Source organism: Colobus angolensis, unplaced genomic scaffold (genome assembly GCF_000951035.1).
Source record: "Colobus angolensis palliatus isolate OR3802 unplaced genomic scaffold, Cang.pa_1.0 Scaffold46, whole genome shotgun sequence".
NCBI classification, from domain to species: domain Eukaryota; kingdom Metazoa; phylum Chordata; class Mammalia; order Primates; family Cercopithecidae; genus Colobus; species Colobus angolensis.
In genome coordinates this window covers 4,170,591-4,186,614 of record NW_012118043.1, presented here as the reverse complement: position 1 = coordinate 4,186,614, position 16,024 = coordinate 4,170,591, and the positions used below count along the sequence as shown (strand labels likewise).

General features: G+C 36.0%; 1 protein-coding gene across 1 annotated transcript in view; it reads right to left on the bottom strand.

Moving 5' to 3' along the window:
• Window positions 1–16,024, bottom strand: part of ATR (ATR serine/threonine kinase) — a 132,584-nt gene that overhangs the window by 104,002 nt on the left and 12,558 nt on the right. The window contains exons 3-14 of the mRNA XM_011958085.1: window positions 15,752–15,892; window positions 11,910–12,787; window positions 10,916–11,094; window positions 10,243–10,434; window positions 9,246–9,436; window positions 8,615–8,767; window positions 6,324–6,516; window positions 5,818–6,080; window positions 3,779–3,969; window positions 3,595–3,695; window positions 3,194–3,365; window positions 93–263 (exon numbers count right to left, since the gene is read on the bottom strand). Of these exons, the coding sequence (XP_011813475.1) occupies window positions 93–263; window positions 3,194–3,365; window positions 3,595–3,695; window positions 3,779–3,969; window positions 5,818–6,080; window positions 6,324–6,516; window positions 8,615–8,767; window positions 9,246–9,436; window positions 10,243–10,434; window positions 10,916–11,094; window positions 11,910–12,787; window positions 15,752–15,892 (2,825 nt within the window). The remainder of the gene's footprint in view (window positions 1–92; window positions 264–3,193; window positions 3,366–3,594; window positions 3,696–3,778; window positions 3,970–5,817; window positions 6,081–6,323; window positions 6,517–8,614; window positions 8,768–9,245; window positions 9,437–10,242; window positions 10,435–10,915; window positions 11,095–11,909; window positions 12,788–15,751; window positions 15,893–16,024) is intronic.

The window sequence follows — 16,024 nt, the reverse complement described above, 5'->3', positions numbered from 1 at the left end:
AAGCAATAATCTCATATCAAAGTCAAAATCTAGAAAGGCATGAACAAAATACTGAATTGCAAACCTCAAGTGAACTGTATGTTGCAACTTACAGTAAGAAAACGATTAAGATCAGGAAAGTCGAAAACGTTGGCAATTTCAGACAAGGTATTTAAAGCCATTTCTCTTTGGTGAGCCACATCTTGTTTTCGCACATCAGCATTCGGGTATGGAGTACTCGGAAGTGCTGTCATCTGACTAGAGTGAAGGGATTCTACCAAAAACTAGAGCAAAAACCATTTTATTGTCAGTTTTCACACAAAGAAGAAATTTTAACTAATACTTTTTAAGCTACCATAAAGGGCAGTATCAAATAGTATTCTACATTATCTGAATTGGTTCATTCAATTTTTATAACAACTTTAATGAGGCAGAGTATGTCACAACCTGCCTTTTACAGACGACATAATCAGGCTTAGTTAAAAAACTTGAGTATCATGCTAAGGATTATACCACAAATAAATTCAGTATTTTAGCATAACCTAACTTTTCAGCCATTAATTGAATATATTTAAAACAAAGTGTCATATAACATAGTATCAAGGCGTAAAAGAGTTTACTATTACTAAAAAGGCTATACATCATTATAAGATGATTTTCTTCCTCCCCCATTTATAACCTGTATCTTCAGACCAATATCCTAAAATATAAAAATGGCAAGATTTCAGTTCTATTAAATAACTAAATACATCCTTTTTAACAATAATTTTTTTTTTTTGTTTTTAGACAGAGTCTCGCTCTGTCACCCAGGCTGGAGTGCAATGGTGCGATCTCGGCTCACTGTAACCGCCACCTCCTGGGTTCAGGCGATTCTTCTGCCTCAGCCTCCTGAGTAGCTGGGACTACAGGTGCTCGCCCCCATGCCTGGTTAATTTTTGTATTTTTAGTAGAGATGGGGTTTCACCATGTTAGCCAGGCTGGTCTCAAACTCCTGACCTCAGGTGATTTGCCCGCCTTGGCCTCCCAAAGTGCTGAGAATTCAGGCAATGAGTCACCACATCCAGTCTTAACAACAATTTTTTAAAGCAAGCACAATGCTTTCTTTTTAAAACCAGGCACAGTGGCTCATGACAGTAATCCCAGCACTTTCAGAGGCAGAGGTGGGAGGATCATTTGAGGCCAGGAGTTAAAGAGCAGCCTGGGCAAAATAGGACTGCTGTCTCTAAAACCCCATCTCTAAAAATAAATAAATAAATAAATAAATAAATAGCTAGGTGTGGTGGTGCACACCTGTAGACCCAGCTACTTAGGAGGCTAAAGTGGGAAGATCTCTAAGCCCAGGAGTTAGAGGCTTCAATGAGTTATGATCACGCCACTCCATGATCACTGTATGTTGCCTGGACAACAGAGTAAAACTTGGTCTCTAAGAAATATTTAAAATAAAAAAGAAAATAAAACTTTTAAAAAGCAAATGGAACAGATTAGATAACTCAGAAATTCGATGACACATCTACAACCATCCAATCTTTGACTAACCTGACGAAAACAAGCAACAGGGAAAGGATTCTCTATTTAATAAATGGTTTGGAGAACTGACTAGCCATATGCAGAAAATTGAAACTGGACCGCTTCCTCACACCATATACAAAAATTAACTCAAGATGGATTAAAGACTTAAATGTGAAACTCAAAACTATAAAAACCCTAGAAGAAAATCTAGGCAATACCTCAGAATATAGGTACAAACAAAGATTTCATCACAAAAATGCCAAAAGCAATTTCAGTAAAAGCAAAAATTGACAAATAGGATCTATTTACACTCAAGAGCTTCTGCACAGTAAAATAAACTATCATCAGGGTGGACAGATAACTTACAGAATGGGAGAAAATTTCTGCAATCTATTCATCTGACAGAGGTCTAATATCCAGAGTCTACAAAGAACTTAAACAAATGTACAAGAAAAAAACAACCCCATTAAAAAGTGGACAAAGGACATAAACAGACTCTTCTCCAAAGAAGACATACATGTAGCCAGCCAACGAACATGAAAAACAGCTCAACATCACTGGTCAAAACTACAATGAGACACCATCTAACGCCAGTCAATATGGCTATTATTAAAAAGTCAAAAAACAGATACTGGCAAGGTTTCAGAGCAAAAGGAATGCTTTTATACTGTTGGCGGGAGTGTAAATTAGTTAAACTATTGTGGAAGACAGTGTGGCAATTCCTCAAAGACCCAGAGGCAGAAATATCATTTGACCCAGGAATCCCGCTACTGGGTATATACCCAAAGGAACATAAATCATTCTGTAATAAAGATACATGCACATGTAGGTTCGCTGCAGCACCATTTACAATAGTAAAGTTGGCCAGGTGCAGTGGCGCATGCCTGTAATCCTAGCACTTTGGGAGGCTGAGACGGGTGGATTGCTTGAGGTTAGGAGTTCGAGACCAACCTGGCCAACATGGTGAAACCTCATCTCTACTAAAAATACAAAAATTAGCCAGGCATGGTGGCAGGCACCTGTAATACCAGTTACTAGGGAGGCTGAGGCAAGAGAATCCCTTGAACCTGGGAGGTGAAGGTTGCATTGAACTGAGATCACATCATTGCACTCCAGCCTGGACAACAGAGCAAAATTCCATCTCAAAAAAAAAAAAAAAAAAAAGGAAAATCATGGAGTTAACCTAAATGCCCATCAATGATAGACTGGATAAAGAAAATGTGGTACATATATACCATGGAATACTATACAGCCACAAAAAGGAACAAGATCATGTCCTTTGCAGGGACATTAATGGAATTGGAAGCCATTATCCTCAGCAAACTAACACAGGAACAGAAAACCAAACACCACACATTCTCACTTATAAGTAGGAGCTGAATGATGAGAACACATGGACATATTGAGGGAACAACACACACTGGGGCCTGTCAGGGGGGAAGTGGAGGAAGGGAGAGTACCAGAAATAATAGCTAATGGATGCTGGGCTTATACCTAGGTGATGAGATGACTTCTGCAGCAAACCTCCACGGCACATGTTTACCTATGTAGCAAACCTGTACACATGTAATATACCCCTGAACTTAAATAAAAGTGAAGAAAAAAGAAAAGCAAGCAAAATAAAACATGTATAAATATTCTTCTTTTTTGTAACTCTTAAAAAGTACTGCTGTTGCCTATAGTCAAGACAAATGCTCACTCTTACCTGACAAATGGGTTTCTTATACTGGCTGAAAAAATTTTGCAGTTTAACACTTTTAGCTGCAACCAAAGCTCTAATTTCTGTGTATGCTGCTCCAGAGACAGATGCTGACTTGGATAACAAACAATGCAATAAGTGCAAGAGTGCAAAAGGTACCAAATCTCCTTTTGCGGCCCTAAAATTAAAAACAACATACATATGAATACACAAACACACACACACACACACACACACACACACCTCCAATATCCCAGAAACAAATGGAAATCTAAGAAAAAATTCATGTTGACTCACATTTTGTCTATAATTTCACAAATATCATATCACCATTTTTAACAGCAAGCAAACAAAAAACAAGAATGGCCACAATAAATAAGGAAGAATACAAGTGCTGCCAAGTATACCTTCCAATATCCCCTGTTGTAAGAATCAAGGTATCCTTCAGCTCATAATTTCTTGATATTTGGGCATGTGTATATGCTTCCTTCATTCTTAAGACAAAAAGCTAGAACAATAAAATTAACTGGTTAAAGAAATTTTTAGAGCTAGGCTGATGTAATCCAAATGTTAAGAACAAAAATTATCAACCTCCTTTATAAATCCATCTTCAGAGTCCAAGGATTCCAATATATGCTTGATATTTCCACTAAAAGCCACTCTAACATCTTTGTCTGGATCTTCCATTAAATTTAATAAAGTTCCAAGAACTGCTTTTACATCTGTTTCATCTTCTCTAAAATCAAGATGCTTACAAAGATGATGTAGATTATCTATGAAAGCTGAAGGACAAGAGTATACAATACCTAATTTAACATTAAATGTCAAGGTTGTACTGTAAAAATATTGCCAACGAATAACAATGCCACAAAGAATCCTAAGTTCTCTTATAATGTTAATGTTTCATATTTAAGTATGTATAGCACACAGAATCTTAGGAAATTAAAATGGATACTTAGAAATCAAAATTTACTTTATATTTAATAAATGTCACATACGATTTTTTTTTTTTTTGAGACAGAGTCTTGCTCTGTCACCCAGGCTGGAGTGCGGTGGTATGATCACAGCTCACTGAAGCGTGCAGCCCTGACCTCCCAGGTTCAAGGGATCCTCCCACTTCAGCCTCCCAGGTAGGTGGGACCACAGGTATGCACCACCACACCTGGCTAATTTTTATATTTTTTGTAGAGATAGGGCTTCATCATGTTGCCCAGACTGGTCTCGAACACCTGAGCTCAGGCAATCCACCTGTTTTGGCCTCCTGAAGTGCTGGGGTTAAAAAAGCGAACCACTGCACTCAGCCTGTAAATAATTTAAATCTAAAATAATTTCCAGAATTGTTACAAAATAACAAGTCTCTTTCAGATTTTGTAGACCATTATATGTTACCAAGATAGGCTTAAAAACACATTGCAGGCCAGGAGTGATGGCTCATACCTGTAATCCTAACACTTTGGGAAGCCAAGGTGGGAGGATCACTTGAAGCTAGGAGTTCAAGACCAGACTGGGCAACAAAGTGAGAGCCCTCTCTACAAAAAATTTAAAAATTAGCTGGGTGTAGTGGCACATACTATGGTCCCAGCTACTCAAGAGGCTGAGGTGGGAGGATCATTTGAGCCTGGGAGGTCAAGGCTGCAGGCTGCAGTGAGCCGTGATCACGCCACTGCACTCCAGCCTGGGTGACAAAGCAAGACCCTGTCTCTTAAAAAAAAAAAAAAAGAAAGAAAGAAAGGCCAGGCATGGTGGCTCATACCTGTAATCCCAGCACTTTGGGAGGCCAGGGCAGGTGGATCACCTGAGGTAAGGAGTTGGAGACCAGCCTGACCAACATGGTGAAACCCCATCTCTACTAAAGATGCAAAAATTTGCCCGGCATGGTGGTACGCGCCTGTAATCCCAGCTACTCCAGAGGCTGAGGCAGGAGAATCGCCTGAACCCAGGAGGTGGAGGTTGCAGTGAGCCAAGATCGCGCTATTATACTCCAGCCTGGGCAACAAGAGTAAAACTCCGTCTTAGAAAAAGAAAAGAAAAGAAAACCACATTTCTAAGGGGGATCTTAGCTTTATTGTTAACCTTACATTACAAGATTTAGGGAGTACTTTCTATTGCTTTGAAAACTTGAGAACAAGTTTCAACTTACTACCTAAACAAACGGATCTTCTAAGTTTTTGTATAAATCTCATGCTTCGTAAAAACTTATACTCCATTATCACTGGAAAGTGGCCAAGAAGATACACTCTATAGTCCTCAGCTGGGCAAAGTAATCTAACTATTTGAAGTTTTCAAGGTCCAATGTGTCCAACAGGGGACACATTAAGACGGTCTCTGGTATCACTAAAGAAGATATAGAACATTGAATCTTACAATATTGAAACAACCATCAGGTATGCCCCATTTAGGCTGTCAAATCACAAGAGTATTGGAAAAAATCCCAAAATCACCTCTCCTATCGGTTCTGTGATGTGATCTAATACCAGTTATCCCATTTATAACTAATCAATACTGAGCACTGACTCTATAAAGCAAGCAACTTCCTGCAATTTTTCAAGGCTTCAGCCTAATTCTTTTACTGATTTGAAAAGCAGAGTTTAAATAGGTTTTAAAATATTAAATAAGTCATAATCACTCACCAAGTTTTACTGCACTAGGTGTGTTTTTTTTCAGTAGGAAAAGGAATGGCTTGCAAACAGAAGCTTTTAGTTGAGAAGATGAACATTCATGTTGAGAAGTGGCTTTCAAGTTCCTACAGAAGAGGTCCACATGTCCATGTTCAGAGAAAGGTTCTGTTAAAGAACTTGTCAGATAAAACATGCCATGAAGAGTACAGACAAGTTGACCAAGTATAGAAGCAAATTCTTTCTTGATAATGTCAGAATCATCTTTGACTTTATCTCTGGGGAAAAAAAAGGAAAAGTACTAAACTTTCTTGCCTAATTTTGTGGTCGAAATAGTCTTGCTTAATTTGGGACAAAAGTACTGGTAAAACAAAGCCTAGAAGGAAAAAATGTTAAATTCTAAAACTAAAAGCAACATTTGCTTTACATATTCAACAATAAACATAACCCTGCATATATAGCCAGAGAATTATGATCTTTCCAATAGAGTGATATATTCAAATTAAAATCTTAATACATACATAAGAATCTTGGGAACTCTGTTACAAGAATTCTGCTGCTGCAATAAGATAAAAAATCCACTAACACAACTAGCCCGGATTACTTCATGGGAGCTCTGCAGGGCCCAGTTGTAAACTGCTGTTCTCCATTCAAGGAATATTCTTCTTGGAAACAGAGTCAGAAGAAACACACATCGTGACTGTGCCTGTGGTGCTGAAAAAATGAAGTCTGTTAAACATGATTTCTACTAATGTTAATGTTATGTATACACATATACATATATAAGTAACATTTGTGTATATATATAAAAAAAGTCAAGTAACATTTAAAATACATTTAATACCTAATTTAATTAAAAGCTCCTTTTCAGAAAATAAAGTGCACTGAAAAAGGTCTATACACAACCTTACTAAATAATCAAGGAAATGCAAATTGAAAATCATACCTACCAGAGAGGAAAAAGAAAAAAGTTAAGATAGTTAACTCCATGACATTTTTTATTTTCTAGATAGCAAAAATTTAAAAGTCAGCTAAGTGTCAGTGAGGATGTGGAACTCACACTCTGCTAACAGGAGTGTAAACTGGCATATCTTTGGAGAACAATACAGCAGAATAGAGGTGAAGATGTGCAAACTCTATAACCCAACAATACTACTCTTAGGTAGGTAAAAATGTTAAAAAGTGCTTCTCAAATTTTAATATGGATATGAATCACCTATCTTGTTAAAATGCAGATTCTGATTCAGTAGGTCTGGGTGGAGCATAAGACTCTCCATTTCTTTATTTTATTTTATTTTTATTTTAAATGTGCTCTCTCAGCAGAATCAAAGATGCTCCATTTCTAACAAGTCCCTAAGTGGTGGCGATGCTACTGGTCTGTGGACCATACTTTTCAAACAGCAAGGCCTTAAACAGACTAAAGAATCATTTATAAAAATATTCATTTAAATGTTGCTTGTAATTGTGAAAAGTTGGAAACAAGGTGATTGTCCACCAATAGGAGGTCTGATAGTGTCTATCCATACATTTGGCTACTATTTGGAAGTTTAAATAAAAACTAGAGTTACCCATATCACCAAGGATAAGTCTCATAAAGATAATGTTGACCAACAAAATGTAAGCTGTAAGAAGCAAAACAATTTCTTTTATTATTTACAAATAAATACATATATAGTAAAAGTAGTAGAACATTCAACAGAACAATCAACACCAAATTCAAAACAGTAGTAATCTCTGGGGGAAAAAAATTAGGGGAATGAAATCATAGAGGAACAAAGGGCTTCCATCATATCTCTAATATTTTTATTTCCTTTTTAAAAAAAATTTCATGAAGAGAGGGAAGGGTGAAGAGAAACTGACTTCAAAAGGCTATGATGTTTTTATTTCTTTTTTCTTTTTTTTGAGACAGTCTCACTCTGTTGCCCAGGCTGGAGTGCAATGGCGCAATCTTGGCTCACTGAAACCTCTGCCTCCTGGATTCAAGAGATTCTTGTATCTCAGCCTCCCTAGTAGCTGGGACTACAGGCACGATCCACCATGCCTGGCTAATTTTTGTATTTTTAGAAGAGATGAGGTTTTGCCATGTTGGCCAGGCTGGTCTCAAGCTCCTGACCTCAAGTGATCCGCATGCCTTGGCCTCCCAAAGTGCTGGGATTACAGGCGTGAACCACCGTGCCTGGCCTAATGTTTTTATTTCTTAAACTGAGAAGTTGGTATAAGAATTTTTGGTATATTGTTCTTCTTTTTAAAATGTTTCTCTAATACTTCCTAATTTTATTAAATGAAGATAATGACATGTAAGGATACATTACAAATGTTTTACAAAAAGAAAGGAAATGGAATATGTGGGGCAGGATTTTATGTGTTACTTTTTATATATCTAACCCCTTTCTGAATTATTAAAAATATACCTGCTCTTTTAATTATTGAAAAAAATTTAAATAAGTCTTAGAAGTCCTATATAGAGGTGAGTTAAAACAAACCACACAAAGCCGGGCATGGTGGCTCACGCCTGTAATCCTAGCACTTTAGAAGGCTGAGGCAAGTGGATCACTTGAGGTCAGGAGTTTGAGACCAGCCCAGCCAACACGGTGAAACCCCGCCTCTAATAAAAATACAAAAAATTATCTGGGTGTGGTGGCGCACACCTGTGATCCCAGCTACTCAGGAGGTTGAGGCAGGAAAATTTGCAGCAAGCCAAGATTGCGCCACTGCACTCCAGCATGGATGACAGAGTAAGACTCTGTCTCAAAAATAAATAAATAAATAAATAAAACAAGCCACACACAAACATATTCTTGTGAGCACTTACAATAGCTATCTGAAATCCTACGGCTTAATGTTAGAAGATTAGTGGCAAATGTGGTCAACTTTAAACAGCCATCATCAGAATGGGAATAAATCCATGGAAGTGAGAGCATTCCACATAAATCTTCCAGGATATGATCTTCAAATGAACTGTTTACTACAGAAGCACAAAATAAGTCATTAATTATAACTTTTCCTTAATCATATCTCTTTTAAATAAAAATGAAGACATTTGAAATACCAAATGCTGTTATAATGATCATTCGATAAGAAGAAAATTCTTAACACAGAGATCCATAAATGATGGTCTGAGGTCTGTAAACCCAAAGAAATTAAATGTGACTTTATAAAAACATGTATGTACGCCTTTTATGCCTTTTTTAAAGAAGAACCACAGCATTCCTCAAACCCCCAATTCAAAAATCTTTAAAGTTATAAATAATTTCTATTGACTAAGGAATCAAAATATTATGCACATAAACTGGCAACTCAGAAATTGACAAATTTAATAGAACTGAAATCAAGAACAAACTTCTGGGTATTCCATGCACTTAGGCTTCACGCAAAAAAGAAAGCGTATTTCTATACTGATTATCTTTGAAGGTTATTCTTATCTATTGCTTATTTGTACTCACCTTGCATATAAATCAAAGCATCATAAATTTTCACCACCTTATCAATGGTTGCCTCCAGGTCTGGTTTCTGAACAGTTTCTAACAAACTTCTACAGCTCTTAAGCACTTTTGTGTAAAAATCCAATGACATCCAAGTTATCACTACAGAAGGTTTCTTCTTGGATTTGTGTTGACAGTCCTTGAAAGTATGGCTGCAGTAAGTACATTTTATTAAAGACATTGGAATTAAGACGAATTTTTTTTATAGTCAAACGTTAAATTGTACTAAAGCCAAAAGAAATTGTGAGTACAAAATTTATAACAATTTAAATATGCAAATCAAGTAATCATTATTTTAAATTTAATCTATTTATGTCAGCTTAAATCACCCTTAGGATTTGGGAACTAAAATTAGTTTGGAAGGCTGACGTGGGAGGATCACTTGAGCCCAGGAGTTTGAGAACAGCCAGGACAATATAGGGAAACCCATCTCTACAAAAAAATTTTTTTAAATTAGGGTATGGTGGCACACGCCTATAGTCCCAGCTACTTCGGAGGCTCACTTGAGCCCCGTACAGAGATCAAGGCTGTAGTGACCCATGATCATGCCACTGTACATCAGCCTGGGAGACAAAGCGAGACCCTGTCTCCAAAAGCCAAACACTGGGTTTTTGAGTTGTACACAAATGTGTTCTGGTACTTTCTAACCATGTGTCCCCAGGAAAGTCAGTTTTGGCTTCAGACAAAAAAGAGCCTCAGTTTCTCTGAGTGTCAATTTCTAATTTTTAAAATGGGCATAACAGCATTTACCTTAGAGGACTACTGTAAATATTAACTAAGATATATACAGTGCTTAGCACTGTGCCTAGCATTTGACTCAATAGAAAATAAATTTCTTAACTACTTCAGTGAAAAGTTTGTGTTCTAAGGTCACATGATTCAAGTGAATAATGAGTAAACAGTAAATCCAAGTTCATTGCAGGAAACCCAACCCCAAGAAACAAGAAGTTTGTTTTACCAGTTCACGTTTTGATGAGAACAATGAACAGTACACAGAGCAGTCAGTTGTAAGACAACAGCGATTCCTTCTAATATCTCAATAACAGGATTCTTTAGGTCACTGTATTCAAGGGAAATCTGAAGGGATTCAGCTTTCTGTTTCAGTGCACTCCATAATATGCTCTTTAGGTTCATGTTCACATGTTTAATTCTATAATTATGAATACAGTAGAGAGATATTCTTATGCAATATAAATTTGGTTAAAACATGAAACATATTTAGAATAAAACATACTATGTAATATCAACTATTGAAATTCATATTAAGATTTAAAACAAAACAATGTTCAGAACTAACTGAAATATGGCAATTCTTTAGCTACTTTATAAAAAATAGTTTGTTAACATGTTAAAAATTGCTAATAGATGCACAGTCTCAAAGATTTTTCACCTATTAAAAAGTTAAATTAGATAAGCATGTAAAAACATGCAAACTATATTTAACCATGAAATGTTTTCTACTACTGACAGTCTACAAGAATTATTAAAATATTTTAAGCACTCCCTTGGCTACATTTAGAAAGATGTTCTTTGTGTATTTAAATCAAAGCACTTAACTAATAAGTTGATTTTTAAAAGTGAACAAAGTTTTATTTAATGGCTAAATACAAACTGAATGAAGGTCATCATACTCCTCAGTCTGTTTTGGTGCTCTTTTAGAAGGGTTTAGAGACGAGCTGAGACGACGCCTTTTGGGTGATATTCCATCACTATTACTGCTGAGGTTTTCCTGTTGAGTTTGGCATTGAATCTCCTCAATGATTTCCATAGTTTCCATTTTCAAAGCCGCATAAAGTGGGCCCAACAAGTACTAAGAAAATAAAAAATAATTTCCAGAAATATTCCTTAGAAAATATATTTATATTATTCATAGGTAGCAAGAATGCATTAGATGTTAGTCAGATGTTTTCTAGTGAAACTACTTTTAGGGTCTCATAAAGCAAAACAAACATCTAAATTGATCTATATTATTTAAGTCTATATATAGACTATGGTTCTATAGTCTCAGAAGGTTTAAGTCAAATCCTTCTCTCTACATCCTGTTTTTCCTCTTACCAAAATGCTGTAAATTTTAATTCCCTTATAAAAAATGTTGTAAGGGAATTACCAACTTTTTTCATGTAACAAATCCAGCAGGATTAATAAATTAAAATATTTAATCAAGTTACTGCATCTCTGATGATTTTATTGTATTACCTGACTCCCACAGTCCAAACAGAAAAAAGCACATAATTTGGCATGATTAATCATTCATAGGTTTTCTAAGTGATTGATTATAACTTGTCAGACACAAAATCTATTTGAGTGATCAAAGCTTCTGCAATTAAGTTGATAACTGCCCCCTTTTAATTAATAATGCAACAAATACATTTACACATCACAAATTCTACTTAGAAACATTCTACTCCATTGGCAGTTCATTACCAACTTAAACAACAAATCCTTCTGAAATCAAAGTAAAAGTCCATAATAGTGAGCCAGACTACACTATGAAAATCATTATGCTCCAAATATAAATTACTATTAAAGATATTACATTTTCTTATTATTACATTTTGCACATATGTATACAATTAAATGATGAACAAAATACATACTTAACAAGTAACCTGAAAAATTACTTACCTCTGCATCTACCTGAATTCCAAGCACATCCAAAAGAGCTTTACAAATATTTCTCACATAGACCTTCCTGACTTGTAAAGCAGATTCATACCCAGCTGGCACAAATTTAAGAAAATACTGCAGTAAATGGCACAAAGCTGCTTTTAGCAAATCAGACTTAAGCCGCATGAGCACACCATCTTCAAACATGACACAGAGTTTTTCCAGCAGCATATTTAAATAGACAGGTTCAATATTTCTATAAGCTTCTGCTTCAAAGGGAAATAGTGTCTTTATCAGCTTTGATAATGGCTCTTCATAGAGTTTCAATTGGTCAATATCCATTTCTACAAGGTGTTTTAATAATTCCAAAAATGAGCTGAAAAAAGTGCTAGCTGGTTGTGCTGGTAGTCCTCCAAGCTGAAAAAGTTCAGTTAAAAAGCTAATTGCTAGTGATTTAATTTTTGGACTACCATACTCTAGCAGTTCACAACCTATCTGCCAAAGTATGAGTTCTTGCCTTCTAAAAAACACAATTGCAATAATACGAATAAGAACCGTTAATAAAGTGACTTCAATAAATTCTAAATTTTGCATACTCATCAACTGCAAAGGAGCTGATTGTAAATATCCCATGTGTTCCTCTAATTGACTTAAAAATCGGCTAATGACCACTGGCCACTCCACAGCATGACCCATCACATTTCTTCTATGGAGGTAAACCAAGTCTTCAAAAAGTTGTAATAATTCTTTCGTGAGCACCCCAAAAATAGCAGGACTCTTGCTTTTAAAAAGAAATAATAATGAACAGATGACTTCACAGATTTTCTTATGTAACAAATGACAGGAGGGAGTTGCTGCAATCCGCAGAAGTCTTGTTATGATCCAATTACTGAATTCTTTGAAATAAACAAAAAAGATATTAAATAAACAAGTATATCTGAAGTGCTAATTCATTTGCTAAATCCTTGACAATTGACTTTTAAAGAATAAACTTCACTAACAAAAGAGTGTAAAACATTCCTTTCACAGTGGAAACATAATAGTTTAGAACACAGGCAGACCCAGTTTTATTGTACGTTGCAGATGCTGCATTTGTCACAAATTGAAGGTTGTGGTAACTCTGCATCAAGCAAGTGTATCAGTGCCATTTTTCCAACACCATGTGGTCACTTCATGTCTCTGTATCCCATTTTGGTAATTCTCACAATATTTCAAACATTTTCATTATTATCATATCTGTTATGGTGATCTGCGATCAGTGATGTTTGATGTTACTATTTTAATTGTTTGGAGCTGTCATGAACCACATCAACATAACGTGGCAAACTTAATAGATAAATGTATGTGTTCTGACTGTCCCACCGACCAGCAGTTCCCCGTATCTCTCCCTCTCCTTGTGTCTCCCTATTCCCTGAGACACAGTATTGAAATTAGGTCAATTAATAACCCTTACAATGGCCTCTAAGTGTTCAAATGAAAGAAAGAGTCGTACATCTCTCACTTCAAATCAAAAGCTAGAAATGATTAAGCCTACTGAGGAAGGCATGTTGAAAGCCAAGACAGGTTGAAAGCTAGGCCTCTTCCACCAAACAACCAACTTGTTAAAACAAAGAAAAAGTTTTTGGAAGAAATTAAAAGTGCTACTCCACCAAACACACCATTGATGAGAAAGTGAAACAGCCTTATTGCTGGTATGGAGAAAGTTTTCATAGTCTAAATAGAAGATCAAATCATTAAAAGATGAGGAAATTTCCAGTAGGAAAAAAAGACGATCAAACCAGCCACAACATTCCCTTAAGTCAAAGTCTAATCCGGAGAAAGGCCCTCAACACCAAGGCAAGACCCTCCACCAGCACAAATATTACAACTTGCTGAAGGATCATATAATCGTTAGCATTTTTTAGCAATAAAGTATTTTTAATTGTTTTTTAGACATAACGCTATTCCACACTTAATGTACAATGTAAACATAACTTATATGCACTGGAAAACCAAAAAATTCACGTGACTTACTTCATTGCAATATTCACTTTATTGTGGTGGCCTGGAACTGAACCCACAATATTTCTGAGGTATGCCTGTACCAACTTTGGAGTCAGACAGACAAGGTCTTAGCTTTCCACTTACTAATTGTATAAACTTTTCATTTCACCAAACCTTTGTAATTTCATGTATGAAAGGAGAATAATGCTATCTATGTTATGGGTTACTGTGAGGACCAAATAAGACAATGTACATGAAATACTCAGCACAGTTCCAAAGTAAAATAAATGTCCAATAAAGGGTAGCTATTGTCATTCCTTCAATTAAAATTTGAGTGGTGACTCTGTCTCATGTACACAAGAATAAATCAGTCACAGTCCTGTCCTCATGAATCGCACAGTACAGTTTCAGCTTTTTGACTGCAACAAAGAAATCACATTTTATATCACGACCCAGTACATATACATGCATTTTATTTAAATATTTAAAATAAAAGGTTCATGAAATAGTACTTATTCTTATTACATACAAAGTACTCTAATATTTTCTTTTTGTTTTTTCTTGAGATAGGTTCTCACTCTGTCACCCAGACTCGAGTGCAGTGGCACGGTTTTAGCTCACTGCAATCTCTGCCCAGGCTAAAGCAATTTGTGTGCCTCAGCCTTCCAAGTAGCTGGTACCATAGGCATGTGCCAACATGTTCAGCTAATGTTTTTGTTTTGTTTTGGCTTGGTTTGGTTTTGGTAGAGACAGGGTTTTGCCACGTAGACTAGGCTAGTCTCGAACTCCCAAAGTGTTGTGATTACAGGCATGAGCCATCACGCCCAGCCTATGATATTTTCTAGTTTATTTCATCTTGTTTTAAATGCTGGTAATTGCCTAATGTCATAACCCACTAGTGGGTTATGACTTGTAGTTTAAAAACTACTGTAGGAAAGAATATAGACAAACCAATGATTAGAGTACAGTTTAAAAGCCTCTACGATAGATGAAATGCAAAACACTTAGTACTAAGAGAGAATAAAGGAGTAACCAAGCCAGTTCTAAGCAGTTAGAAGTAGTGCTCAGAAAAAAACTTCTTGGAGGACATGCTATCAAAGTTGAGTTAAAGTTCGAGCAAAAAATTTTTAAATACTTTATCTATTATACAAAAAAAAAGTTTATTTTGCATCTCTTTATGAAGACATCAATGAAGGGACCAAAGTAGTAGGTGCAATAAGGAATAAGCCTAGAGAAAAGCTTCAATATACAGAAGAGCAGTCAGCAAACTTTTTTTAAAGGATCAGATAGTATTATTTTTGGCTTGAGTGCCCAAGGTGCCTCTGTAGTAGTCACAGACAATAAGTAAAAGAATGAGCACGGCTGTGTTCTAATAAAACTTCATTTACAAAAAATGAAGCCAGGCACAGTAGCATGTGCCTATAATCCCAGGCAGAAGGATCCCTTGAGTCTAGCAGTTCAAGACCACCAGCCTGGGCAATATAGCGAGACCCTATTCTTCAAAAAAAAAAAAAAGGAAACAAAACAAAACACAAAAACTTAGGTCACAAAAACAGGCAGCCACACTGTGGACTAAAGCTTGTCAATCTCTGATCTAGAAGAAAGAGATTACCAAAAACAGACAAAAGAAAACTATGCCAAAGTGTTCAATGGCAAATAAACAAATTTGATTATTTCTAAGTACCTAGTATACAATACTAAAAAGAAAACAATAAGGATATGTGAAGGAAAAATAACCATTACCATTTTGCTCCTTCAATTTATAGCGAAGCTGACCCAAAAAAGTATAATTCTGTACCTGTAATATTTCACAAGAGCAGTAAAAGGAGGATTTCATAAAACAGATGGCAAGTGAATGCATGAATAACAGCACTTACCAATACAACTGCCTTTGGCCTCATGGCTTCCATTCACATTTACAAACATAAGTGGGGAGGATTTCATGATATGCTGGATGAAATCAAGCAACATTACGGAGGTTGGCTGAGAGTCAGTTTTCTTTACAAGTTCTACAGCAACTAAAACAACAAGATTCATTTTAAAGAGTCATGACAAATTAAACAATGTTCCTTTTGTTAAGAAACCAAACTGTGGGCCAGGCAAGGTGCCTTACGCCTGCAATCCCTGTACTTTGGGAAGCTAAAGTGGGA